This window comes from Abramis brama (genome assembly GCF_963993115.1).
Source record: "Abramis brama genome assembly, chromosome: 3".
NCBI lineage: Eukaryota > Metazoa > Chordata > Actinopteri > Cypriniformes > Leuciscidae > Abramis > Abramis brama.
In genome coordinates, this window is record NC_139965.1 from 16,753,000 (window position 1) to 16,780,486 (window position 27,487).

A 27,487-nucleotide genomic window follows, 5' to 3' on the forward strand; every position below is an offset into this window, starting at 1 on the left:
AAGCTTTGCAGTTTAAAGCGTTCAGAAAAAATACATTAGCAGTTTCTTTTTCACATTTGCATTTTAATATTGGCAGTCTTGCCTCTTGTAGTGAAAGTGAAATGTCAAATCACCAATTGCATTTTATTTTAGAATTTGACAGGGACAATGCATTGTGACCATGAAAATAAAATAATTTAATTTTGAAAAATTCAAATGCTTAAAAAGATCAAATAATAAATCAAAGTCTCAAAACAGCTGCTCAAATGATAAATCAGATGCTCAAATTATTAAATAATAAATAAAACTCTCAAAGTGGCTGCTCAAATGATATATCAAATGCTATTTTATTTCCTCATTCGGGGAAGCATGAACTATCAAAAATCTAATAAAAACTGATTTGTATTTGATTTTTAATTTTCATTATCAACCCAGTATAAACTTGCCATGAAAAACACTCAAATGTTTAATATAACAGTGCTTATTAAAAATGGATGAAAATATTTGACAAATTCTCAATGTGCATTATTCAAAGATACACTTCTTGGTAAGGGATTTCTAGTTTAAAGTGGTTGCCCATTCAGTCAAGGAACTCTTTTCCTTTTTATTTTTCTGTACATAGATAATATCACACTTGCTTGCATTAAAATTCCAACATTTTGTCTTTCTTGCATCACCCAACGTCATGCGTGTGTAAGTTTGTATGTGTGCATGTGTGTTATAACTAAATATTACTCAAAACACCTCAGGCATAAGAACACAACTGGAGTTGAAAACATTAACATTTATTTATTGATTAAGAGGTTATACATTTTATGATAAATATGGTCTTTTTATTGTATTATTGGCAAAGATACTATGATTCAAATTGCATTTCTATACATAAATACAAAATCTGAGGTAGGGCCTCAAGGATTTATGAGATTTAAAATAAAGTATGCCTTTTCATATATGTTTATTTTCCTCTTTTTATACGTTTTGCTTTTTTTCTTTTGTCTGGCACAGAATTCAAAATCTAGATATTTTTCATATTTATACTCTACAATTCAACTCAAAGGATGCCATGATCTGTTGGAGGTACATATCTGTATCCATAGGCAGATTTCCCTCACATAAAACACACAGAAATATATGACATTACCCAAGTAATAAGAAATTTTACCTATGCTCCGATAGGTCCACAGTAAAGTGCCAAATGACACGACATACATTACAATATAGACTGACCACATAATGACTGATTGGAAGCTACTCTGTATCATTATTCTGAAATACATATAATAGTTTATTACCAGAGGACATCTATAAGGCCAAAGGTTACCTGAAGATGTCATATAACATATTGGCACACATCAATAATGAAGGATGAGTGGCAGTATCTCAGTCTCCTAAATACACAGAATAATATATTTCATTTCTTCATATATATATATATAGGCTATTTGTATATATATGTATACGTATATGTCTTTTTCTTTAGAATATATGTTCTTTTTAAGCTTATTTTTTTTCAGAACCCTTTGAGAAGTTCTCCTTCTTTGGTTGCCTACTGCCCAGTGTCGCCCTGTAGGTAGGAAAAGGTGGTAAAGAGGGACACATTCGAGAAAAGGAGCGTAAAGGGGAAGCATACATGGACAAATAATCCACAGCAACACAAACAGCACATGCAAGACTGTTACCTATCATTTTTTTCCCCACAGATTATGTGTTACTTGAAGGGGTTGTAACAATAGCTCTCGGACAGACGTACAGCAACACAAGGACTAACAGAAACTCCATCAATGATCACAGCAGCCGTGTACAACTCGGACATTAACGTGTGCTTTTTGTGTAGTGTTTGTTGTGCTACATAACCTGGATCTTCAACTCGAGTAAAAAGCACTCAACTCTTACATACAAATTAAACATTTGCGATGCATTGAAACCAAGGCCTATGAGGACCTCAAACTGACTACCAGGCTGCATTTGACCATGTCTGGATGGTTGGATAAATATAAATCTAAACACTAAGCGCTGCATAATATTCCACACATCCACACGCACATATACTACACAGAGAGTAAGATTAAACATGTATCAGAAAAAGCATCTCTTTTGCGGCACTAATATACTGAGGAGCACCTTTTTTCTTTTATAAATGCTCTATATTCAAGGTGATTAGTGTAGTATCTGCATATTACATGGCTTTTGAAACGCATCACTCCCAGGCAAAGTCATTATTCTCAGTGTTATTACTTGCATTGCGTGGGCAGTGTGGTTCGCTTCACTTGTAGTACTAACTAAATCATATCCACACCACTAATCGTATAGAACTATCAAAAAAAGTACTTGTCTTTTATTTAGGCTTGTTATCATTGTGGTGGTGGAAAGCAACAACGTATTTTTGTGTGATGTTTGATCAAAGTGCTTTTGTACTCAAGTTTGGTCAGCTTTTATTACTAACCACAACTAAAAACCTATTGCCTAAAGCAATACTACAAGAGCATTCTATCTGGAGCCATATTTACAGTCCAATAGCTAGAAATGGGACATTAATTATAAGATATGAAGGATTCAAATGGTCTAGAATAATATTCTGAAAATGTGCACTTTTACGAATCTTACAGGGAACGGGGTGTATATGAATGACACATGAAGCTCCCACAAACATGTTCAACTCTAATCCAACATCTAAAAAGGTTGATAGAACGGAGTAATACCTGAGACCCTGTTTCATGAAGACGTACAGACAATCAGAGATGGAAAACGTTCAAAAAAAAGGAGTGTGGTCCTCAAGCATCTATCACAGAAATGTCCTTTTTTTCTAATCTACATATCTTACATATTGCAATTGTTAAAAATAGCATGTCAGCTACGTCAGTGTTTAAACACGTCGTTTCTAAAGTATACACTTTTCATGAGACGCTTGGCTTGCCACACATACCACACTCCTTAGTTTTTCCTCTACCTTTCTTTTGTGTACTCCACGATAACTGTGCACTGCGTAAGAAAATAATAGTAGGATTCACATAGTCTATGAACAGATCACGACACGTACTGGAAAGCATACTCTAAATATTAGTATACATACATACATAACTGCTATCGTTGGCCGCTGAGCACTACTCTAAACAACACTAAAGGGTATTATTACAGTTTTGCATGGCTAAATTTTCTTTGAAGAAAGGGATGGATCTAATCTACTAGAACCTAGACTATGAGTTTGGCTTCTATAACACTGTAGAGATATTTCCAACAGGTTAGTAAATAGTTAGAAAGAGTAGGATAGCTTATAATTCACAGAGACTGAAATGTGCTCACTTCCCTCCATAATGTAGTATTAATACACACTATACTATGCAGTAGTTTATAAACAGAGGAAGTCTGAGGCACATGGTACAGCTATAAGTGGACACAAGTGGAGAGTGATAGTATGATGCCAGAAAAGAGTTTGTGTTCACTGTGCACTACTCAGCAGTTTTTCTCATACGTGTTTGCTACGTTTAAGAGATGACAAGCAAATAGACAAGAAATATAAATGTTATTTTTCCTCATTTTTTCTTTTTTCTTTTTAACATCAGCAGTCACCAGAATGAAAAAAAAGAAGAATAAAAAACAACCACTGCATGATGCACAATCAGTCAAATATTGCCTTAACAGTTGCAACTTCATCATTATATTGCCTCTGAGAAAAAGGTTCAGCTGGGATCGGTGTATCAGAATGAACTCCACTGTCAGAATGACTGCGAATAATAATTCAGAAAACAAAAATCATAGGGAGTTGTCTGTGCTTTCCACCTGAAAGACCCCTCTAAAAGTGCCAGAAGAGGGGGGAATATGGCTGAAAGAGAACGATAGGGGAAAAAGGGGAGGTTGAATGGGCCTTTGTTGTTTGATGTGAGTGCAGGTCTCACCCTCAGAGGCCTCTGGAAATTGCGCACTCACAGGGAAGTGAGGAGGATTATTGATATTGGGCTGATAGCTGGAAGTCTTTAGGGGGAAGTTTGAGGCCAAGGGAGTTGGTGCCCAGTGGGTCGATCATGTTCTTGTAGCGTTCGCCGCGGTGTTTCATCAGGAATGGACCCCAGTCGGGTTGAGGAGAGCAAACCAACTTCAGCCGCTGCGGAAAGAGAGAAAGTCCATCAGAATCGTATGACGGGGGCTTGGTTTGCATCCTATCTTGTAGATATTGACTGATTGATTTGGTTTGATCTTTCAAAACTCAAAGAAATTACAGAATTTCATAAAACAATTGAAATAGTATTACTTTGATGCATTATTTTGTTTATGTGATTTCCATGTTATATATATATATATCAGTGGGGATTTTATTCGAATTCTTTTATAATTATTATGCATGCAAAATTTATCAAACCACAGGACTAAATACAATGACCAAGTGAAGGCAAAAGGTGGTTAATTTCTTTTTTATTATTAAATAAAAAAAAAAGAAAAAAAAAATTGGTATAAAATTGATGAACTTTACAGTTATTGAACTGACCTGAACCAACACTGACATTGTGGTCAGACTGAATTATGACTCATATCTCATATCTGGCTATACTGACTCATATCATATCTCTCATATTTGATGAAGTTTGCATCATTTATTGTATTATTTTCCTGTTTATTACTGTGACTGTTATGTATTTTATAAAGCACTATAGAAATAAAGGTGACTTGACTTTAAAAGGAGAAGAAAAAGATCACAAGATCAAGGACCTAGACTAAACATTTTAACCAAAAATCCTGATGTCGATATAAAAAAGTCCTTGAGCTTTATGAAATTTATGCATAAACTACCCATTTTCTTACCGAGTTTACAACATTGGGTGCTTTTAAAAAAAACTACAGTAGAAAAGAAAACGACCCAGTTGGTTACACTTTATGTCGATTGTCCACTTTAGACATTCTATTAACTATAAAATAACTTTGCAACTACAGTATAGTACAGGTCAACTAACTCTCATTATAATACTAGTAGACCGTTAGGTTAGGGTTGAGTTGACATGTACTTGCAAAGTTTCTTTTAGTCAGTAGAATGCTTCAGAAACCTCTCGGATTTCATCAAAAAGATCTTCATTTGTGTTCCGAAGAAGAACGAAGGTCTTATGGGTTTGGAACGACATGATGGTGAATAATTAATGACAGAAATTAAATTTTTGGGTGAACTATCCCTTTAAAGCTAAAACAATAAATAAAGATGGCGTCTAAAATTTGCGGTTGGTGGTCTGTTTGTGTGTAAAGGTACATACACACTTAGAGTTCTCCTACCTCCCTCTAACTTTGAAACTACATGTCAACTAGCAGTCATTAGAGTATTAGTAAACTGTCTGCTTAATATCTGCTAACACTTTATTTTGATATCTGTCTGCTTAATATCTGCTAACACTTTATTTTGATGCTCCTCCAACAGACATTCTACTGACTATAAGTAACTTTGCAAATACTTTGTTCTTATTCTACTAACCCTAACCTAACGGTCTACTAGTACTCTAATGAGAAACGTTAGTTTTCCACTTTTGATGTCATTTCTAGCAAGAGATTATTATTGCAGTAATTTAATATTTGCTTAGTTATCAACAAAGCTTTCTCTATTTTGTTGTAGATCTTTAAACAGTTATGCTTCCTTGATACGCAAAGGCTACATGCAAATACATTGCCTAATACGCTGTCTAAGTTTTCGGACGCAGCCATAGAATGTCTAAAGTGGACACTTGAAATTAAGTGTTACCATCCAAACACCTCTCCCTTACCTCAATAAATGATCCAGGTGCGAGGTGCATCTTGATAACAAACATGATGGGAATCCATATAACAGAACAGATGACCATAAGCCAGCCGAGTACCATTGACCAGGTCGGATAAGTGTATTCCTCATAAGTCATCACCTTCCACTGGTACAGACTAAGTCCCAAAATAAACTAGAGAGCGAGGAAGAGAGAGAGAGAGGGTCAGTGGCAGTACTATCCAGCAGTTAGCACTGATGAATGTGCACTGGATGTCAAGGTATCTGCAGGAATGGTCATATAAAACTTTGTCTCATCTGTATAAGGTGGACATACTGTGAGAATGGTTGGTGTGACAAAAGCCCAACAGATTCTCCAAAACCTGTTTGGCTGGAACCCAATCATCATCTCAATGTCCTCGCAGAACCGTTGTAGACCTGCACCACAAATAGAGGAGAAAGAAAGAAAGAAAGAAAGAAAGAAAGAAAGAAAGAAAGAAAGAAAGAAAGAAAGAAAGAAAGAAAGAAAGAAAGAAAGAGAAAAAGAAAGTAAGGAAGGAAAGAAAAAGAAAGAAAATCAATGGGCAATAACATTTGTTAAATAAATTCTTTGGAAATTGATCTCACAAAACTAAATTTAGTCATTCATTTAAATGAATATATTATATTACATATACATCTATATATATTATACATTTACATAAGTAAACTAACTAAAAGACAGGCTTAACTGGCATAGCAAGCTTTTTAGCTTGAGCACACTCATTACTACCTGCTTATTAGTTTTTTTTGTTGTAATTTTGTAAGTTTAGTTTGTTTAATTGTTTGTAATTTTCTTTTTCATCACCTAAACAAATCTGATCCCTGCTGTGCACTAAAATAAATTACTGGGGCCCTGAGATCTAAAGGTAAATTGTAAGTTAAACTCACCATAAATGTATGAGATTCCAACCAGTTCAAATATGGCAATGATGACCAGAGAGTAAGAGGCTGCATACGTATCCACCAGCTGAAGCATGTACATTCCACTCTGTAGGTCAAAACACACAAATACACACAATTCAAAATACAAATAGTTATCTAATGAAACCCAACCTACAAATAACCAAATAAAACAACAACAACAACAAAAAGACAAATTAACTTTCATTCCTGACCATTCCATTTAACTGCTTTATGAATTCCATTCCAGTCTCTTTACTTTCCTATATACTTGCTTTATATTGATTAGCAGAGAGCCACTTTAATTAAAGTGTGCTATAAAGGTAAAGGTTTTGCAGTTGGGAATAATAGTAAATGTCCTACCTCAGTGATCATGGGGAAACCCAGCACAAAAAAGGACAAACAGCAAATCAAAGTGAACTGAGGCTTGTGTTTGCGCAGGTAGTTGGGGAACTCATCAGAAACAGACGTCACTATAGTTTCTATGGTGGCAAACTAGAGAGGATCCAAAGCATGAACAAAAAAAAAAGGATTTAGTTATTGCATTTATTCAGCTTTCACATAGACTATAAAAAAAGACAGATGACATGTCTCCACTTCTTTCCACTGTAGAAAATTTAAGCCAAAATATCCCTGAAATGACAGCTGACATTGTGTGACGATTGTCATTTGGAGCCAGATTATCAAGGTCCCATCCACACTCCTGCTCCCGAGGACTCAGTCACAAACACAGCTGTCAATCATGACGTTACACCCCATTTTTATAGCATCAAATAAGAAGTTGTTGTTTACACTACACCGTTTTCAACTAAAACCTTTGTATGTATTTTGGCCATTCATTTACATGACAATGGCGTTTTGGGGGCCTGAAAATGTTAACTTTTGAAAAGGGGTTTCAAAGTGCACATTTTTGAAAACAATACCGTTATCATCTCCATGTAAACAACAAAAAAGCGACGTCATGCGCATGCGTGTTACGAATTCAGTCTATAGGCGCGTAGTGTTTCTTTACAAAGCCTGATAACACACAGGGTGACAACAACGTTGTTGTATGTATGCAAAAAAACGCAAAGGAAAAACTTTTACTTTTTTAGGACATTGTTGTTGTGTAAATGTACTAGAGCTGAGAATCACGATTGAGAATCACGATTTTTTTTTATTTCAAACTGAGATCACGATTCTCCCAAGATTCTGACTTAACAAAATAAACTAACTTAATAGAGGTTCTGACAAATGTTAATTGCTGCAGTCTATTTAAAATGTTTAATTAAAGGCAGGGTAGGCAGGTTTTTTCTAAAAAACTTTTCCCCAAATTTGTTTAAACTGTCTTTATATACCAATACATAATTAAAATGTAAGTACTCTGAAAAAGAGAGTATAAAAATCGAGTGTTTCTAGTCCTCTCAGGACTGCAATAAACACAGCTACTTATTTCCATTCACCCCCTCCCTTCTGAGCTCCTTCCAAAGCCACGCCCCCAAAACACATGAACGCGCGATGCCGACTGCTCAGCTGGAGGACGCGTTTGCCAGTGCCGAGCGGAGAGGAGCGCAGTGCATGTAGTGACATCATGTCAGAATCACATGTAATAAAATACCTAACTTTATCATTATGAATATAAACAACTAACATGGCTGTTAGTACTCACTATCAAGCTAGCATATCGATACTGGTAAAGTTTAAAATATATTGAGTTTGATTCGGTAACGAGCTAGTAACAGAAGGCAAAGCTAAAAACAGGTTGCATTGATACACATTTTCCCATTACCATCAGTTACACTGTGATGAAGGTGAATTTCGTGTAAGATTCATAACATATACGGTGTTTTGCATGTAAGAGCTTCCACGATGAAAGCACTGTTGGCCGATATTGACTCTCGTCTGACTTCTTGCTTTATCCAAAGACTTTTTGGTCATAGCCTTTTCAAATACTGTCTTCCTTTTTTTGCCTTGTTTGCCTTCGTTGACTGTATATGCAGGTCCTGGGAATTTTGACTGCTCTTTCTCTGCCATAATTGTGATTCTTCCTAGCTTCCGTGCCTCTTCCCCTCCTCGAGTCAAACGGGTGCGCGCATGTGGGCAGCTCCTGTAGCAGCAGGGGTGGTAGCCATGGTAGCGAGGGAGAGTGACAGTCGCCCAGCCAATCATTTCATTCGTTCCGAATGGAAATAAGTAGCTGTGTTTATTGCGCCCTGAGAGGACTACAGACACTTGATTTTTATACTCTCTTTTTCAGAGTACTTACATTTTAATTATGTATTGGTATATAAAGACAGTTTAAACAAATTTGGGAAAAAGTTTTTTAGAAAAAAAACCTACCTACCCTGCCTTTAACCTGAATTGTTTGAAAAAAACTTTAAAAGTCATGAATGATTCAATAGCCCCTTTCATACAGCAATCCCGGTAAATTACCGTAAATTGCCGGAACCAATTTACCGGTATATTTGAAAAGGTTCTGTTCACACATGATCTGCTACCAGTAATTTACTAGTAAAGACTGTAAGTGTGAAAGGGGCTAATGACTTAATACTTCACTTGTTTCATTACTGGATGAATCACCATTTTTGAATGAATATCTTGAATGAATGATTCAAAGACAAATAAAAAATTTAACAGTCGCTTGTCACACTGGTGTTGTAACAATGTAATCGATATAACCGTTGAAATGTCAAGTTACTTTCAAAAGTAACTTGCTCTTTTTTGATTGCTACCATAGACATCAGTGTTTATATCCGAACTACAGTATAAACTTTTATCCCAGTACTTCTGTAACACAGAAATAATGATAATGTGTGGTTGAAAAGACTGTGAAGAGGTTTCATATACCCATTCATGACAACTGCTTCCTCTGGGTCAGCGCCAACGCAAATATGAATGTTCCGGTGTGATTTTGTCAAAGGTTTAACAGATATAGATTGTTGTCATTTATAAATGAGATAGCGTGGGCGTTTCAATCGAGATTGCGATCTTTTAACAATTAATCGTGCAGCTCTAAAACGTACCCTATTTAAAAACAAACACAAACATACGTCAGCATGATAAGAACTACCTAAACTACCAGACAGAAACCATCTTCAGAAAAAAATTATTTGAAGTGCAATTGGATTTTTTTAGTTTGGCTTGTGTCTCATTCGATTACATGGAGAGGCCAGGGATTATGACCTATACTGCAGCCAGCCACTAGGGGGCGATACAAATATTTTGGCTTCACTTTTCAGGAAGTTTGTGGCACACTTAAGCTATCATTATAACAACTGAAGAAAAAAATGTAAATCATAATATTTATGTTTGCCATTACCATAGTATCCAGACCAAGCGTAAGCAACATGAGGAAGAAGATGATGGCCCAGAAAGGTGACAAGGGCAGCCTAGTCAGAGCCTCTGGATACACCACAAATGCAATACCTGGACCTACAAGAACCAGAAGCCTTTTAGATCTGATAATAGTGCAAACAGCATGATGAGCTTTATTTCCACTAACACCAACACCAAACCTCTGATCACAGTTAATCATAGCTTACCAAGCACAAACACATGCACTCATACTATGTACCTTCATCTGCCACTCTCTCGATGGGGACTTTGAGCTCATGAGCCATGAAGCCAATAACTGAAAAAATTACAAAACCAGCAAATATACTGGTGGCACTGTTTGTACACGTCACAATGAGAGTATCCCTACAAAACAAGAGAAAGAGCGCATGATGTCATTTTAAATCCATAAATAATATTAAAATACATAGATCAGATTTTGAGAGGATGTGTCTATTGAATGTTTACAATCCCTTGCGCAGTCAGTGTTGCGGTCTTCTTTTTAAAATGAATGTGAAACAATAATAGTTATCCTCTTTTTGTTGGTTAAAGAGACTCATTTGTTTACATTTGATAATTCAGATGTTTATTTCTTGTTTATTCATCACATTGGTCTCAACAAAACTAAATCAATGTACACTAATGTTAAAGTAAAAACAGAAATATTGTGAAATATTATTAAAATTTAAGTGTTTTTGGTTACACTTTATTTTAGGGTGCAAGTATTACAGTGTAATTATACATTTAAGTACTGAGTAATAATTAACTACATGTACTAACTTACTATAGGGTTAGGGTTAGGATGAGGGTTTGGTTTAGGGTTAATTGCATGTAATTATGCATAATTTATAGTTACTACTACAGTAACTGTAACGTGTAACAATGACATTGTAAAATAAAGTGTTTTCGTGTTCTCTATTAATATATTTTCAAATGTTATTTATTCCTTTGATCAAAGCTGAATTTTCAGCATCATTACTCCAGTCTTCAGTGTCACATGATCCTTCAGAAATCATTCTAATATGATGATTTGCTGCTCAAGAAACATTTATGATCAATGTTGAAAACATTTGTGCTGTGTTTTTGTGGAAAACCATGATCCATTTTTTTCAGGATTCTTTGATGAATAGAAAGTTCAAAATAACAGCATTTATGTATAAATTTACAAAGTTTATTTGAAATAAAAATATTTTGTAACAATTATACATATCTTTACCTGCCATTTTGATCAATTAAATGCATCCTTGCTGAATAAAAATATTGATTTTTTTTTTCTTCTTCTTTTTCTTTCTGACCTCAAACGTTTGAACTGTAACTGACAGTGCTAGTTACCTGTAACAGTTGTTGTGGAACTTATTGTAAGATGACAGGGTTATGAGACCTCCCCATGCTGCAGACAGAGAGAAGAAGATCTGGGTAGCAGCATCCTTCCACACCTAGAGTTAAAGCGAAAGAGAGAAAGAAACACAGACAGACAGACAGATGGAGGCTGAATCAAGAGGAGCGTCCATCAAACAGAAAACATTTGACTATAGTGAATAAAAAACATTCTTTCTATTACCTTGGAATCATTGAGTTTTTCCCATTTGGGTGTTATGAAGTAAAGGATCCCAGAACCGGCCCCAGGCAGAGTGACCCCTCGGATCAGCAGGATGACCAACACCACGTAAGGGAACGTGGCAGTGAAATACACCACCTGAAAACAAGAAAAATAGTGAATAACAATGTTTTAATCAAAGAGATTACTAGCCAGTAGTTTATCTAGGGTAAAGATCACTTCTAACTTTGATTTGCCCCTAAAGCTTTTGCCACTCTTTTGCCTTAAAAAATAAAACAAATTATTAACCCATCTAATATTTCTTATGCCAAATTAAAAAACACACATTTAAGAATTGGGGTTATTTCTACTTAATTGCTAATTACTCACAGTTTTGGTACTCTCTAATATGAACTGTCTGATGATTGTAATACAAAGCCTTAATTTCTCATTTTTAAGAGAGAGACTCTCCAAGAAAGAGATTCTGCAAATAAATATCATACATTACAAAAACTGATTTGTCTTGACACCCAAATTCACCAATAAAACACAAAGGCTACTGAAACCTTAATAATATTAAACATTTTTATACCATTCAAAGATCTGGGGTCAGTAAGATTTTTTTTTTTATCCAGCAAGGATGCATTAAATTAATCAAAAGAGACAGAAAATACATTTATAATGTTACCCAAAAAAAATCTGTTTTAAATTAATGATATTTTTAAACTCTATATTCATCAAAGAACCCTAAAAAATTACCACGTCTCCACAAAAATATTAAGCAGCACAACTGTTTTCAACATTGATCATAATAATAAATGTTTCTTGAGCAGCAAATCATCATATTATAATGATTCCTGAAAGATCATGTGACACTGAAGACTGGAGTAATGATGCTGAAAATACAGCCTTTACCATAACAGCATTACATTACATTTTAAAATACATTTAAAAAGGAAAACAGTTATTTACACTGTTATAACATTTTTCAATATTACAGTTTTTACTGTATTTTTGATCAAATAAACTCAGCCTTGGTGAGCATAAAAGACTTCTTCCAAAAATATTTTAAAATCTTACCGACTGAAAGGTGTGTATTCATTTCTGAAAACTCAATATTAGCTGATTTCTTTAAAGAGGATGAGTGACTATTTAACTTGCCACAAATGAAGTGGGCATTGCATTGGACCAGAATGAGGCCTGCAGGTTTCTCTTTTATCATAGTTCCTGTAAATGAGAAATAAGGAGAGAAAAAAGTCAACCTGTTTTCTTACCTTCCCTGAGGACTTGATTCCCTTAGCCAAAGAGGCATAAACAATAAGCCAAGCCAGTAAAAGGCAAGCAGCCAAAGGCCAACGAATGTCACCTGGGTATTCAATACCCTTAGAAATATGCAACACGTTATACCTATCAAGAAAGCAGAAAGATTTGCATACATTTAATCTACAAAACATAAAACACCTTTAAACACAGAAAGATAGATCGAAAAGCACACTTACTTGAAATACTCCTCACTAGGGCTGACATAGGTTTTATTGTCGAATGTCACATTTAACAGTTTACTTAAATTCCCGACAGCATTTGCAGATAAACAGAATGTAGTGTTCTTGACTGATGTGATGTTTCTGTCCCTTAGTATACAGGTGTCTGGCCAGAAGAAACAATGACAGAACTTGGAATGAACGTGATTTTTTCCCCGTTTTTCATCATAATTCACTGCCTAGTTGAAAAACATTCTAAAGCAAATCAAGTCCAAGAAATCAATCAAACGTCGCGCAAATACCCATTTCACACACAACCACACAATAGACCTTATTCACAGCAGCGCCATCTTTGTTTTTTAACAGGAATTAAAGCGAGTGGTAAGGGATAGACACACATCTCTTCAGTGGGTTGTACTGTTATTTCATGTGTTTCTGAACTGTTCTGCTGACGAAACACGAAAAAATATTTTTCCAAGACATTTCAGTGGAAAATATATATATAATATATATATTTTTTTTTTCTGTTGACGAAACATTGCAAAAATATGTTTCCACGACATTTCAGTAGAAAATATGAGCTGTGGAAAATTATAAGTGATCTAGGAGCTTTACACAGCGGACGCCATTGAAAACACGGTAAGTGTATCCCCCAGTCTCGCTTTCATTCATACCTGTCATGGCGCTGCTCTGAATAAGGTCTATACAGTCTTTGATATTGCCGTGCAGATTTAGTGGCGCTACTCAGACAAGCCACGAGGTGGCAGTGCATCTCACTGCGGCACTGCACCAACTCTTACAGTAAATTTGTCAAGCAAGCAGATTTTCTGCTGAATTCACCAAAAGCACGACATTGAGAAAAGCATTTTAAAACGATGTACAACGTAAAATGCTAACAAATTCAATCAAACACATAATAAAGCCCCAGAGTTTTCATTCTAATTCGATTTTTAAGCATTCATTATGATAGACCACACATCATTTTTTCACTAATAGCACAATGTGAAACAATAAACCTAAATAAAAATACAAACGCCAAATCCATTTGTATTGCAAGATGGTAAATCAGTTTTTGTAGCAGACAAAAAATAAAAATAAAAAAAATAATAAAAAAAAAATCTGTCAAGTCATCAAATAAGAACTTTTGTTGAAATGAAACAGGACAATTGCGTTTGAGGTATAAAGAGATAAACGGAGTAATTGAGAGGTACAGGCCACTTAATTCCTGAAATACAGGTTGCGCATTGCGCATTTTAGTTAGAAAAAAGAGGGGGGGGGGGGGGGGTTGGGGGGGGGGGGGGTTGACTCAGAGAGAGAGAGAGAGAGAGAGAGGGGGGCTCATCCTTACCCAAAAGCAGCATGTCTTTGTCTTTGCACTCGATGGTGTTCCACTCATTTTTACAGGTGGCCCATGGCAGTGTCTCCTTCAACGAAGCGAACAGGTAGTACAATGTCCAGCACATAATAATATTATAGTATATGGCTATCAAGACAGATATTATCAACATGGCAATCCCGCAACCTATAATAACAAAATGAAACCAGATAATAGAAATTACACTTAAAGCAGGCGGAAAGTCGATTACCATTTGACTGGAACACACACTAACAGAACACATTAACACAAACAGTGTTCATCATATCTGAGGATCGGTTAATAAAAGTACCGTCAGTTTACCTTGTAGAGCTGGAATCGCTTTCCACACTGACACCGGGCCTTGGCTGGCGAACTGACCCAACGACACCTCCAACAGAAATATAGGGATGCCGGCCAGGCATAACATGATTAGGTAAGGTATCAAAAACGCACCTAAAGGAAGAGAGAACAGCTGCTTTTGGACGAAATTCAGGACTCAATAATAAAAGTGAACAAACTCCCACAAAGTTTAGTAGCCTATATAATTAACCTTAATTTTTTAATTTGAGTTTGAATTTGTTTGTAATTAAAATAAACACATAATATAAGCTTTAATAATATAGCATTGATAATACCTATTATTAGGCTATATTGAAATAAGATAATTTATAATAAATAGCCTACATTAAATATTAAACATAATAAAACATACAACAATATACACTTTTCAATTGTATAATAATAACACTAAAAATGCTGTGTTGTTTCAACTCACGTTTGGGTAAAATATGGACAAACCCAACCGTTGGTTTTAAAAATGTAATAATAAAAAAAAATTAAACCAACGGTTGGGTTTCTCCATAGTTGACCCAACCATGGGTTGTAACAACCCATCTTTTTTTTTTTTTTTTTTTTTTTTTTTGAGTAATTTTGTTTGCCTTAGGCTATAATTCGTAGGCTATACTCTATAATGCAATCCGTAATCATAAAACATTTTTTTATGTTATAACAGATTTTTTATTATTATTATTGCTTTTAACGAAAGTGTACATGTGTATATTACAACGCATGGCCATTGTGGGAAATCAAAAGACTAGTTTTCGATAAACTAAAATAAACTAAAAGATCTGTAGGCTACAAGCACCAAAATATTCAGTTTAGTTCTGGCGTGCTGTCCCTTAATTATTTTCTCACCTCCACCATTCTGGAAAGCAAGATATGGGAATCTCCACACATTTCCCAACCCCACGGCATATCCCACCATGGACAAAATAAAATCCAGTTTGTTGGTCCAGTTCCCCCGGGCTTTATTCTCATCTCCTCCCGCATCATCATCATCCTCCTCCTGGAAGAACAGTCCACTAAGTGTTTAGCATTATCGGCAGTGGGGTGTTATAATAGATATTCGATTATAAACGATCATGACAATTATCAGATTATGGGTCAATAAAATGATAGATGTATTAACATTTCATCACTTGAAAAAACAAACAGACAAATTCTCCCCCAACAACTTTTTGTCCCGTTTCGGTGACATGGCCGCCCTTGGCTCTGATGAAAACCCCCAATGGGAATTGTCCCATAAGCAGATTCTTATGTAACACATTATCCTGCAACACAACCAGCCACCAGAAACCAATCTCTGGGGAAGACAAACCTCACAGTTCGCAGAGTAAATCATACATGCAGACAGAGCTCAGCAGCTTCATTTACAACCAAAAAGCAAATGTAGTGACTCTTTTGTTTCAGTGGCAATGCAGCAGCAGTATCCTAATACAGCATTTGATGTATTCGGAACCTTGACACATCCTCTAACTCGACCTGTTTGTGAAATCTGGTGTAATTATTGTGCTGTCAGAAATAATCACTATCAATGCTTAAATCTTTCCAGATTGGAAGCAGATTTCGTTTCGCTGTCCACTTTTGAGAGAAGAACAATGTCCTTCTGTCCAAAACACTTATGATTTGTTCTAATACGAGAACCGGATATCACACATAACAGTCATAGAATACAAAACCAAACTAATAAGCCTGCTGTTATCTTACACAGTTTAAAAAAGGTGCAAATTATGCGAAAGTGGAAACAAAAGAAAACCTTTTTTTTTTTTTTTTTCAAGTGTATACTCTGTATGTTTCAAACCTGTCCTTAACGGTAAAACAGCCTAGCCTACTACAAGTTATGCTGGCTTCACGTGCTATCGGAATTATCGTAAATACGACTTTCCTAGTTAAAAATTGGACATGAACGCCCTTTCAAGTCGTATTTACTACTGGGAAGCTCGGGTATCATTTTGATACCCAAGTTCCCGAGTTGGTGCTGTGGCTGATATTCTTTATTCGTTTTACAGTGCGCAGTTTATCAGCCTAATGCAGATTTACAAATATGAATAATCATTTGAAGCGTATTGTACAGCGAAAATAGCCTGTATTTGACCGAAATTCCAGAATCAGCAGCAAGCTTACTATCTAGACAGCGAGGTGAATGTTTATTGTCAGTGAATGACGCTAAATATCATTTTGGCTTTAGTACGATTTTCCCCAAAACAGGCAAGAATAAACCTGGTGTCCATTACCATGATTCCTGTTCTTTCCAACAACAAAGCACCTGATTACGACAAACTCGTAATCACGACTTCAGACGTGGGAAGTAGGAAATATCCGATAGGCTAGCATATGAAGGCACAGCACTTATAGCCTACTTGTCGCCAAATAGATGCCAGCGAATAGATTTGCGGCAAAGAGGTTACCATAGCAACAATAAGCTACCCCAAATAACTCTCATTTACTACAAAGTGTTTAAATGCCACAATAAAACACTACATCTTTTTTTTTTTTTTTTTTTGAGCTTACCGTGCTTGTGGTGGTTGGCACCAAATTACCTTTCGGTTGAGTGAGACAAACAAGCCTTTATAATTTTTTTTTTTTTTTTTTTAAACATTAAGCTATGTTATTTTATTTTTAAATCCCAGCAGAGTGGTTAAACAAAGTTCTCGCAAACACTTCAAAATTTAAACTGTAAAAAAAAACAAAAAAAAACGGACAAAGCAGCAACTTGATTGTAGCGGTTCCTTTCGCTCAACAATGCAATATAGCCTACCAAACTTAGAAGAAAAGAAGAAAAAAAAACCTCAACATCACAGCTTTTGCTCAAGACTCTCCCCGTTTGAAAGCTTTGCGCTCAGGGGTGATTGGCTGATTCTACCCTATTGAAACGCTCATTTGTAAGCACTTACCCCGGTCACCGTGCCAGGCAGAACAGATGTATTGCCATCTGTACCCAGTATGATGGTGGTCTGGCTCATGGAGGTCCAGTCACCGGTGCTGTTCTTATGCTCCGCCGCGATCCTTACAGCACTTTGATTGTTAGTCATGAAGTCCGACGTGGCTTTACCGGTCGAACCATCCATTTTACCAACGGAATCCTTGCGCACGTCGGAATTAACGGGAGCAAACGGGGGTCCAGGTGCAGCGTTCTTAAACGTCCCGTATGCTTTACTGGCTTCCATTTCGCACGGTTTATTTTCCGAGGGACAAAAAGTTTTCCGTTCGTTTGCAGGCGGCGGTTGGGGCACCGGGTTGCCGTTCTCCGGTTTGTTATTAGTTGTAGCTCCAACCGCTCCCCCCGACGGCTGGGGAGGAATACTGTTTGACGGCTGTCTCAACATTTCTCCGTGATCGGAAAAATCCTGCAACGTTAAAACGTTAAATACACATTAGACAGAAACTGAATAAATGCTATTTCACACCTACAGTGATCCAACATTTTACACATACCTGCCTATAGGCAAAATATTCACGCTTTCATACTGTAACTTCTGCAACGTGTGTTTTTGCTAGATCGTTTCTGGACATGTCTGCTCCACTTCTTTGATTTTCAGCTCACGGACGGTCGCTGTTTGCTTCTTGCTTTTACCATTAGAGAAAGGTTCTTTAATTTTACGCCTCATTTACCTCCTGTCATTCAACCCCGGCGCATCCCCTGGTTTTATGGGCAATAGACAAGCTGCCGGGCTCGGCCGAGGCTTTCCCCCCTGCGGCAGGCACCAGTCCCGGTGCAAGTGTGCAGTACAAACCCGAGTGCAAACATGGAACATTACACCAACAATTACACTGCACCATAGGAGAACACTCTCCTAAAACCATTAAAAAAATAAAATAAAATAAAAACTCTATAAAAATAAAAATATTATTTGTATACCAAAGGGGGAAAAAACCGCATTAATTCGGCTGTCATTCTATGAATAATAGGCTATTATGGGTTTTAAACTTTTATTCATTGATAATGCTATAGCATACTATTTCCCAATAACACTAACAAGTAATATTTCCGTTGAAACGGTGTAAAAAGCCTGCATTAAAGTTTCAGCACCGTGGACAGCGACTCTTTGTTAATTAGCGCATTTACAAATAACACTTTTTCGTTCCCAAAACTACTCCAAATAATTTGCAAACTGTTAACACACAAAGCGTAAAGTAATGAATGTGCTGTACTCACCATTTGTGCAGAGTCAACAAATGTGGGTTAATAGCAGAAAAACAGCTGGAAAGACGGCAGGCAGACTGAGTTTGGCTGTGCAAAGTGCACAGCTTTCTATATCTCCGTGGGAAAGATCGGGTTTGCGTCAGTGCATGGTAAAGTACCCTTCGCATGACATTTTCTTGATAACAGGGCTTTGATAAATCATTGGCCTTCAATTCTGATTTTTAAAGGGGCAACAAGCGAAGACGTGAGCTCGTGACACACAAGGCAGCGCGAGACTACGTTTGGGGACGGACTGGCTCGTGACTGATTAATAAACTTGTCCCTCAGGACTATGTAAAGATGTTCATCTGACGCACGGAGAAGATTCTGCAGACGCAGGCATCGTGGGGACTGCATAGCTGACCGAGTCCTATAGATAAATATAATGACTTTTCATCATGCAATATTATTAAAAATAGATAACAGGCCCATTCTTATATTTTCTAATTACATCTTATCGCAGGTTATTTACAAGCAATGCACAGATCTGCATCAAGGCAGGCGTTTTTTATTGATTTAGATAAGGCCATGGCAATATAATTTTTGAACGAAATAGCCTATATTTTACATGAATGAACACTCAAACAGTTTACTTTACACCATTATGAAAGACCTTTATATAAATATATATATATATTTTCTTGCACAGTTTCTAAGTATTTGAGCAATGTTATATTTCACGGTTCTTATTTACACGTCAAACAAACCCCACGTATGCTTATGCGTCATTGGCACACATATTGCTCAAGTGTGAAAAGTGGGCGAGGTTTTCAGAGGAGTGGAGGTACTCGTTTGTTAAACTTTTACGCAAGACAAAGGAGGAGTAATTTTCTATTTTTAGCTTCGATGTTGAGCATCCAAGCATCATACCCCGGAGTACAGTTTTTAAACAGAGAAGCACTGAATGGAACATAGCATCTTTATGAAATTATTATTATTACTGGGAAGAAAATGCATGAATAACGAACACGCATTATGCTACAATAAATAGACCTAGCTAATATAGTTTTTGTGCATTCAAGTTGATTCATATTTGAAAACACTGAGCTGTTAAAGAGTATGCATTTTGATTAAAGATATTATAAAGTGGCAGATAATGAAGTAATATAATAATGCTGGTAAGTTGTTATTGAATCTTCGGCCCGCTCAGTTCCTCAGTCTTGATATCACTCTCTACATGCAGGCTTCTGCAGTGACCATCATAAATCTGCGGCCGCCTGTGATAAGCCTCTATACGGCTGGATTAGCTCTTCGCTCTGGGTTTAATTGCTTTGTCAACAAAGAATAATTGTAATTGATTTCTGCTTCTCTTTCTGTGTCACCTTTATACGTTCTCTTTAAAGCAGGTAAAGAAAAACAAAGTGCGTCTAAGAAATAGCTAACAGGAATATGTGGTCTTGACTTTCAGTGGTCTATATTTCAATTTCTCAGGCAGTTTAGTCCAGTTTCAAATTAGTAACTGTCTTGTGTTTAATAACTTTTTTTTGTTTTGGTATTCGGCTATTTCCCCAGACTTGTTTAGCTTTTTCTGCCATAAAACGACAGCGAACGCATTGGGTCTGATAAGGAATAAATTATGTTGAAACAAAGTAGGCCTACTCTCCACTTTCTTTCACTCTGTAATTAATTACATAGCCTAAGATAAGATTACGCATCAGGCGATAGTCATTTGTCGTCTTAGTATGTTGTTGAAACAACACAAAACCGTGCCCGTGAGGTAGGCTATGGAATATTAAAAGGGCCATAAACTAAATCAAATAAGTGCTTACACCTAACCACGATTATCAGTTTCTGCCTTTGCAATGGACTTATTTTCTTTTCTGTTTTTTTAATGCAACGCAAGCGTATCAATAAAAACTTGTTTCATATTAGCAAGATGGGTTTTCTTTTTCAGACCTGGGACAGTCTAGCACACTCGCTGCGGCGTGCACGCGCACGTAAAGGGGGCAAGAACACATGTGGATATTGGTGCACAGCCATCGACCCATGGGAGTGAAATGGTAGTGCCGTACAATAATAAATCATACCTGTCTCAAAATTGTCCATGACTTCTCTTAAAAACTGAATTTTTTTGGGTTGCAGAACCCGCTTTGCTCACTCCAAAATGAATAAATCATGCATAGATTAGCGGACAGGCCGTCAATTTGTCTACCAGCATTTTCCACCCAATAAGCAGTTTATTCAACCTACGGAGGCATTTACTACATTGACTGCCATTCAAACAGAACAAGATTTTGTTTTTCTTCCGGGACCCTCGACGTAGGCTATGCTGTTTTTTTTAAGATCATATTTATTCTGCCTTCACGTGCAATCGGAATTATGCTAAATTCGAGTTTCATAGTAGCCTAGGAAATTGGACATGAACGCCCTCCCGAGTCGTATTTACTAGCCTACTGGGAAACTCGGAGATAATTTTGATACCAGTTTCCGAGTTCGGTGTGCCATAAACTTTCAACATTTTTTTTCTTTAACAGCTCTTTTCATTTAAGTAGTGCATATTCACACATATGAATAACCATTTGAAGTAGCCTATATTGTATGTTTTATACAGTGAAAATAGCCTGTTTTTGACCGAAATTCCAGAATTGCTAGCAAGCTGACTGACTAGATAACACGGTTTTATCAAAGAATGGGATGCTAAATATTTCGGCTTAAATAAGATTTCCCCAATAAATAGGCAAGAATAAACCCGTTGTCCTTCATGGTAGCTGTTTTTTCGACAATAAAGCACTGGATGAGCTTGTAAGTGGGAAGTAGGAAATTTCCAATAGCATGTGAAGGAAGCATTGAAGCTCCCCCTAGGGGAAAGGGCTTGGTTATTACAAGGCTCCCTGAAAACTTGATTCTGATTGGTCAACCGTGGCATTCAGAGGTGAGATAGGCCTTTTTCCTAATGACAAGTGGTGCAGGAATGATGTCAGAACCCAGAAGTCTAACTCGTCGCTGGTTCCTTCCGAGATTTTTCTATGGGGTTTTCAATTTATGAGCAAAATAAAGCCTGTGGTAAACATTGACGCTGTTTGACGTTTTGTTCTACAACTAACACTGCACATTGACACCCCAAGCTGTCTTCTCTAGTTACTTATTAAAAACGTATGTTTTCAAAAATGAACAAAACTGCTTCAAAATTTGTGTTTTCACTATGTGCGTGTAATTTACGTTGTAGAACAAAACGTCAAAGTATAGTCAAGTTATGTTAACTACAGGCTTTATTTTTGTACACAAAAACCCCATTATAAAACCCAATAGGAAAATCTCGAAGGAACCAGCGGCAAGTTAGGCTTCCTGGTTCTGACGTCATCCCTGCACCACTCTATGACAACACTATATAACAGTAACCAATCTCCAACAATATCGGCCTGCTTCACGTCTGCTATTGTTACGTGAATGCTAGGTCTTTCAGTTTTTAGACATACGTACAAATGACTTCACTGTACAATGACGAAGAAAAAAAGCAGAATAGTTTTTAGAAACGGTTCTTTAAAATGAACCGTTCGGGGGAAAAAAATGGTTTGCTGAAATAATCCATCAATACTGCGTTTCAACCGTAGTAAAAAGGACTCCTGGAACTTAAGTGAAACTTTATGGTTAACATAGAACCGCATAAAAATTGACCACTTACATTCCATTGTAACTTTTACTTGTTTATTCACTCATTATTTAAACAAACAGGAAATGCTTTTCTTCCATTGCTTTGTATCAAATGCCTGAGTTTCATTGGAGGCCCAAGTTGTTGAGTATATGGCCCTGTTTTTTTGTCACAGAGAAAACAACTTGGGAAAAATGACAACTTAAGCTATATATCGAGCCCATAAATGAGTGACGTTTGGTAGAAAAAAAAACTTTTTAATAGAATGTTTGTTATTAAACAATGCCTTGCTCAAAGTATGCGTTTTCTTCACTGGAGGCTGTAGGTTTGCTTCCGGCCGGCGACTTCAAGTGTGATCAGCAGCGCTCTGGGGTCCTTTCTGTTCTTATGCACTGTGATTTGACCTGGAAGCTCTTCTCCTGCACAGAGAGAGTAGAAAAACAGGATTTGACAAGAATCAATCTTCATGGTGACATGCCTTCACACCAGTTTAAAATGTAATATATTTGAGAATGCATTAACATGCAAGAGGAAATGTTAATTTTTTTATAACCAAAGCTCAGCCACAACTACCACTTTCCTGTCAAAACTCTGTGCTGTGTAATGCCAAAAGTGGGAATACCAACTGACTCACATTGAACACAATTGCAACTAGCTGAGAAGAGAAAGAGGTGATTAAAAGAAGCCGGGAGAGAATCGGGAGGAGGATGATGATGTGCCGTTTGGCTCCAGATGGCAGAGAAAGCTGCTCGACTACAGTACGACTGCAGTAAGAATACAGGCTTTATCGGGACGGCCTGAAGACAAGGACGATGATTACACCAGATAATCACTTTGATTAACTTCACGTTTCACTGCCAGACGTAAATGAATGTTTACCCATTTGGCAAACAAGCCCTCCACTCCCAGCCATTTTTTTTTCTTTGCTGCAGGTTACATGAGATAAAGAAAAATGCTGACTGCAGCATTCTGAAACGAGAAGATGGGGAGAAGTCAGATGTGACCGTCACAGCGCGCTGCAACTGTCACACTGGTTTTGTTGCACGTTTTACTGTCAAATGATCCCATTAGAAGAGCTAAAAAAAAAAAAAAAAAAATCACAAAAATAAATGTTATTCTTTGCTCTAAGCAAAAAAAAAAAAAAAAAAAAGTAGCCTACACTCATGCACTCATCATATGGTTTGTTCATAAGCACAAATAAAAAGCTGAAGCCTACATTTCATTTGTAAAATAAATGATCTGGTAAGAACTCGTTTAATTAAAATCAACTGTGCAGTGAAAGACTTGACAGTTCACATATTGCCTACCAAAAGTAAAAAGCACGCACGGCGAGTTTTCTCTTGACCAGTGTGAGCACAAATGATAGAAAGATCTATTAAACTTCAGTGCCCTGCAGAAAATGAAAAAGCGTGATCAAACTGGTGTGTGTCTGCGCTTTATAACAAACACTATCCCAGTTGCTACCAATGGGCTTTGATACACAGAGGTCTGTCGAAAGAACACAGAGAGTGAAATTACTTGACCCTGCAATTCCTGGAAAAATCTCAGAGTAAAGAGGTTTGGGATGTAGTTACTGCGAGATTTTATTTTGAGACTACAGAGGCGAGAAAAAAGATTGGCAAGTGTGAAAAGGAAGCGGTTGGCGCACGTTAATTAAATAAAGAAGACAAGGCTGCTTCTAGAGCCGTCATACATCACAGTGCCATTTGCATTAAACATGCCAATGCGACCAAGGGTGACGGAGGCTGAAACGAGAAACGGACGAGACAGCGTAAAACATCTTGATGCATTTCTTGAAGAAACGTGACTGCTGATAAATGATACAGAACCAGCATCATAGTCTAAGCAAACATTCATTTAAAGGGATAGTTCATCCAAAAATGAAAAAAGGTCTCTTTTCCAAAACTACGGAGCCCCTAAAGGGACTTGGTGAAGAAGAAAAACAAAGAGATAAAGGAAAAATATTTGCCAATGCTTTTGCGTTCCCTCTGAAAAACGTTTGCGTTCCCCCGAGAAACTTTACGTTTGCTCGCAAAGAGCTCAAAAGGGGAACTCGCAAAGTTTCTCAAGGAAAAATCTAAACATTTTCTAGAGAATGCAAAAGCATTGACCTATCAATTTTCCACTAATATCATATTTTCCCATCACAATGTCCCTTTAAAGGCTCAGTACAAAACAACACTGGACATTATTGACTTTCATTGCATAAATTCATGTTTTATTCATGGCCGATTACGATTTTTTTTTTACAAGCAAATCAGCTGATTCATATACCTGTTGCCGATTTGTTTTGTTTATTTGCTCTATAACAGGCAAACTATGGTGAAATTCAAGGTTTTAATATTGTCTTTATGTCTATGTGGTGTTTGAAATATGCTTTAAGACAAACCATGTTTAAATTCATAAGTCTGCACCATTGCTCAGTATTTTCTTCTTAAAATCGCAGTGAACCAAAAACGCGATTTGAAATCGCTGGTGTTTCTGACGCCACAAACTACCTTGTAACCAATCACGTCAAAGTGTGATCATCAACAAAGTGTGATCATCAGAGTGAGTGAGTGGAGGCGGGGCTAATTAGCATATTCATAGAACCGTGCATACTAAATGAGGCAAGGGTGTAGAGTTGCATTCAAGCTATTTTAAGGCACTACCTTAGGAAAAAACGCTTAAGTCATTTTGGTGATCAAAGCTGAGTTTTAAGGGATACAATTATTGACTACAGGGGGGCTTTAAGGACAGATTATTTTTGCAGCAAGAAGTTATAATGAAATATCTAATGTTCAATCACCATCACAGTTTTCACGAAAAAGTCTTCCCAAACACTGCAGCACTAGATACAAAAGCTGCATTGTAAAACTTCTCTCTCTCTCACTCGTACTCTACAGCGCATAACCTCGTAAATCTGAAGCTCCTGTAAAGGAGATGCATAAAACAGGCCTTCGAAATCACCGGCTCTCTACAGCGCCCCCGTCTATCAAATAATCGCACCTCCCCCTAAAGGAACCTTGCTCTGACACCTCAAGGACCTTTTCAGACTGCAAATAGACTGCACTTCCTGAGAGTTTTAAGTACTACGCAAAGCATTATATGGTTGATTCAATAAGCAGCCTTGTTCTTAAAGTCCATTACCAATATATCGGCTTCAGAACACCTTGTCTGGAGAGCAGACGTGACGTACAATGAGGGTGACCTCTTTTATTGAAGCTCAAAGGTTGGTCACGCATGACAAATGAAGCTTTTTAAGGAAACGTTCTCAGCTTTTCCTTTCAATGATCGGCAAAACCAACCAAGTCATGACAAATGAAGGCTGCTTTAATTGATGTTGCACCATCTGAGGGCGTTTCAGAGGGCGTTTTGCATTTCCGTTGAATCCTCTACCTCCCCTCTCATCACACCTCTGAAAAGTAATTACTAAACTAACACAAACACAAACAGGAAAAGAATCCAAGGCAACCTGAGTGTGAGCTGACAGGGATTTTCTTTCATGCAAATGACAGCTTAGTGATATATTACACAAAACACATTACTGTTTTTGTTTAGGAAAGAAATCCAATTTAAATTTACAAAAAGTTACAAATTGTGCATTAAGGTTAGTGTGAAGAATGTCAAATATAATTATTAACATTATTTCTAAACATTCCTATTGTTGTGGAATAGCAGCCATCACCAAGAAAGCACAGTTAAGGTATCAGATAATAATAAATAATACACTGGTATATACACTCCCGTTCATACATTTGGGGTCAGTAGGATTTTTTAAATGTTTTTGAAAGAGGTCTCTTCGGCTCACCAATACAGTAAAAACTGTAATATTATGAAATATTATTACAATTAAAAATAACTTTTTTTTATTCTAATATATTTTAAAGTGTAATTTATTCCTGTGTTGCAAAGCTGAATTTTCAGCATCATTACTCCAGTCTTCAATGTCACATGATCTTTTAGAAATCATGAACCATCATGTTTATGATCTTAAACTAATATGCCAATTTGAAACATTTCTTATTCTCAATGTAGAAAACAGGGTAACACTTTATTTTAAGGTCATTACTATACTATTACTATAATAATAACAGTGAACTATGCATAATTAGTGACTAACCCTAAACGTAACTCCATAGTAAGTACATGTGGTTAATTAATATTACTCAGTACCTATCTGAGTAAGTAAAATGCAACTACATCACCTTAAAATAAAGTGTAACCAAAAATATTTGCACTGCTTAACATTCAAGATAATTTTTTCACGATTCTTTGATAAACCGAAATTTCAAAAGAACAGCATTTAATTGAAATAGATTTTGTAAGAATCTAAACGTCTTTATTTTAATCAACCTAAGAAAAAGAAAAAAACGTATTATTGACCTCGAATGTACCATGGTACTGAACTGTTACAATATACCATTTTATAATCAAAAGCAATTACATATCATTTTAAAGGGACTCCAAATTATACTATAGTATTACAATGGTTGTTTCCCTCATACTTGTTTCTCTCATACTACTTTTCCCCACATCTTTTCATTCACATGCATTTGCACATACGGTCTTGACAACAGAAGATACTCTAAAGTCATATGGTGCTAATCCAGAGGCAACAGGCCATTCAAGCTAGGTGAGTGGGCATGCAAGTAAAAGATAAACTATAAATAACTTAATCAAGGTTAGTCACTATAAATCACCAGTGTGAGGGACCCTGCTTATAGATTAAGCATTTTTTGGAGCAACAGCAAAATGTTCAAATATGCCATAAAATATGGCCAATGTGCCTTCTGATTCTAATCTGATGCTGATATCAGCAATGCAGAAGTAGCGTTAGCAGGCCTTCAGGTGGACGGCACTCTTATCATTGAACGGCTCCTGCAGGGACTGTTTGTGGTAATGCCTGTGGACAGCTACAGTTAGGCCACAGTCATTTATAATGTGTGCTGTATCAGAGAAACTGGCTAAAGCACCTTCATTCATCTGCGCATCAGATGACATTTCTCCAATTCCCATTATGATAAGACACACTTCATCTGTTAGCACGGCCAGGACACTGTCTCGCCATCTACGGACATA

General features: G+C 36.7%; 2 protein-coding genes across 2 annotated transcripts in view; both read right to left on the reverse strand.

The window, feature by feature from the left end:
- Window positions 1-748: 748 nt before the first annotated feature.
- slc6a5 (solute carrier family 6 member 5) lies at window positions 749-21,745 on the reverse strand. The gene is made up of 15 exons (XM_084109047.1): window positions 17,549-21,745; window positions 15,510-15,660; window positions 14,637-14,768; window positions 14,307-14,480; window positions 12,977-13,124; window positions 12,752-12,884; window positions 11,502-11,636; window positions 11,273-11,376; window positions 10,182-10,306; window positions 9,927-10,039; window positions 6,992-7,123; window positions 6,617-6,716; window positions 6,024-6,124; window positions 5,715-5,882; window positions 749-4,078 (listed from the first exon to the last, which is right to left on the reverse strand). The coding sequence occupies exons 1-15, from the start codon at window positions 17,978-17,980 to the stop codon at window positions 3,920-3,922; spliced, it is 2,307 nt and encodes a 768-aa protein (XP_083965173.1). The 5' UTR covers window positions 17,981-21,745; the 3' UTR covers window positions 749-3,919.
- Window positions 21,746-22,465: 720 nt separating this feature from the next.
- Window positions 22,466-27,487, reverse strand: part of prmt3 (protein arginine methyltransferase 3) — a 54,447-nt gene continuing 49,425 nt past the window's right edge. Inside the window, exon 16 of the mRNA XM_084109043.1 lies at window positions 22,466-22,845. Coding sequence (XP_083965169.1) covers window positions 22,736-22,845 — 110 coding nt within the window. The 3' untranslated portion in view covers window positions 22,466-22,735. The remainder of the gene's footprint in view (window positions 22,846-27,487) is intronic.

What these genes read in the sequence shown, in the direction of transcription:
- slc6a5 (XM_084109047.1), bottom strand. Translation starts at nt 17,980, where the DNA reads ATGTTGAGACAGCCGTCAAACAGTATTCCTCCCCAGCCGTCGGGGGGA. An exon ending in TTCCACAACAACTGTTACAG is followed by an intron (nt 10,307 to 11,272) that starts GTAACTAGCACT and finishes CTTGTTTTGTAG; the next exon opens with GGATACTCTCATTGTGACGT. An exon ending in CGCTTGGTCTGGATACTATG is followed by an intron (nt 7,124 to 9,926) that starts GTAATGGCAAAC and finishes GATCCTCTCTAG; the next exon opens with TTTGCCACCATAGAAACTAT.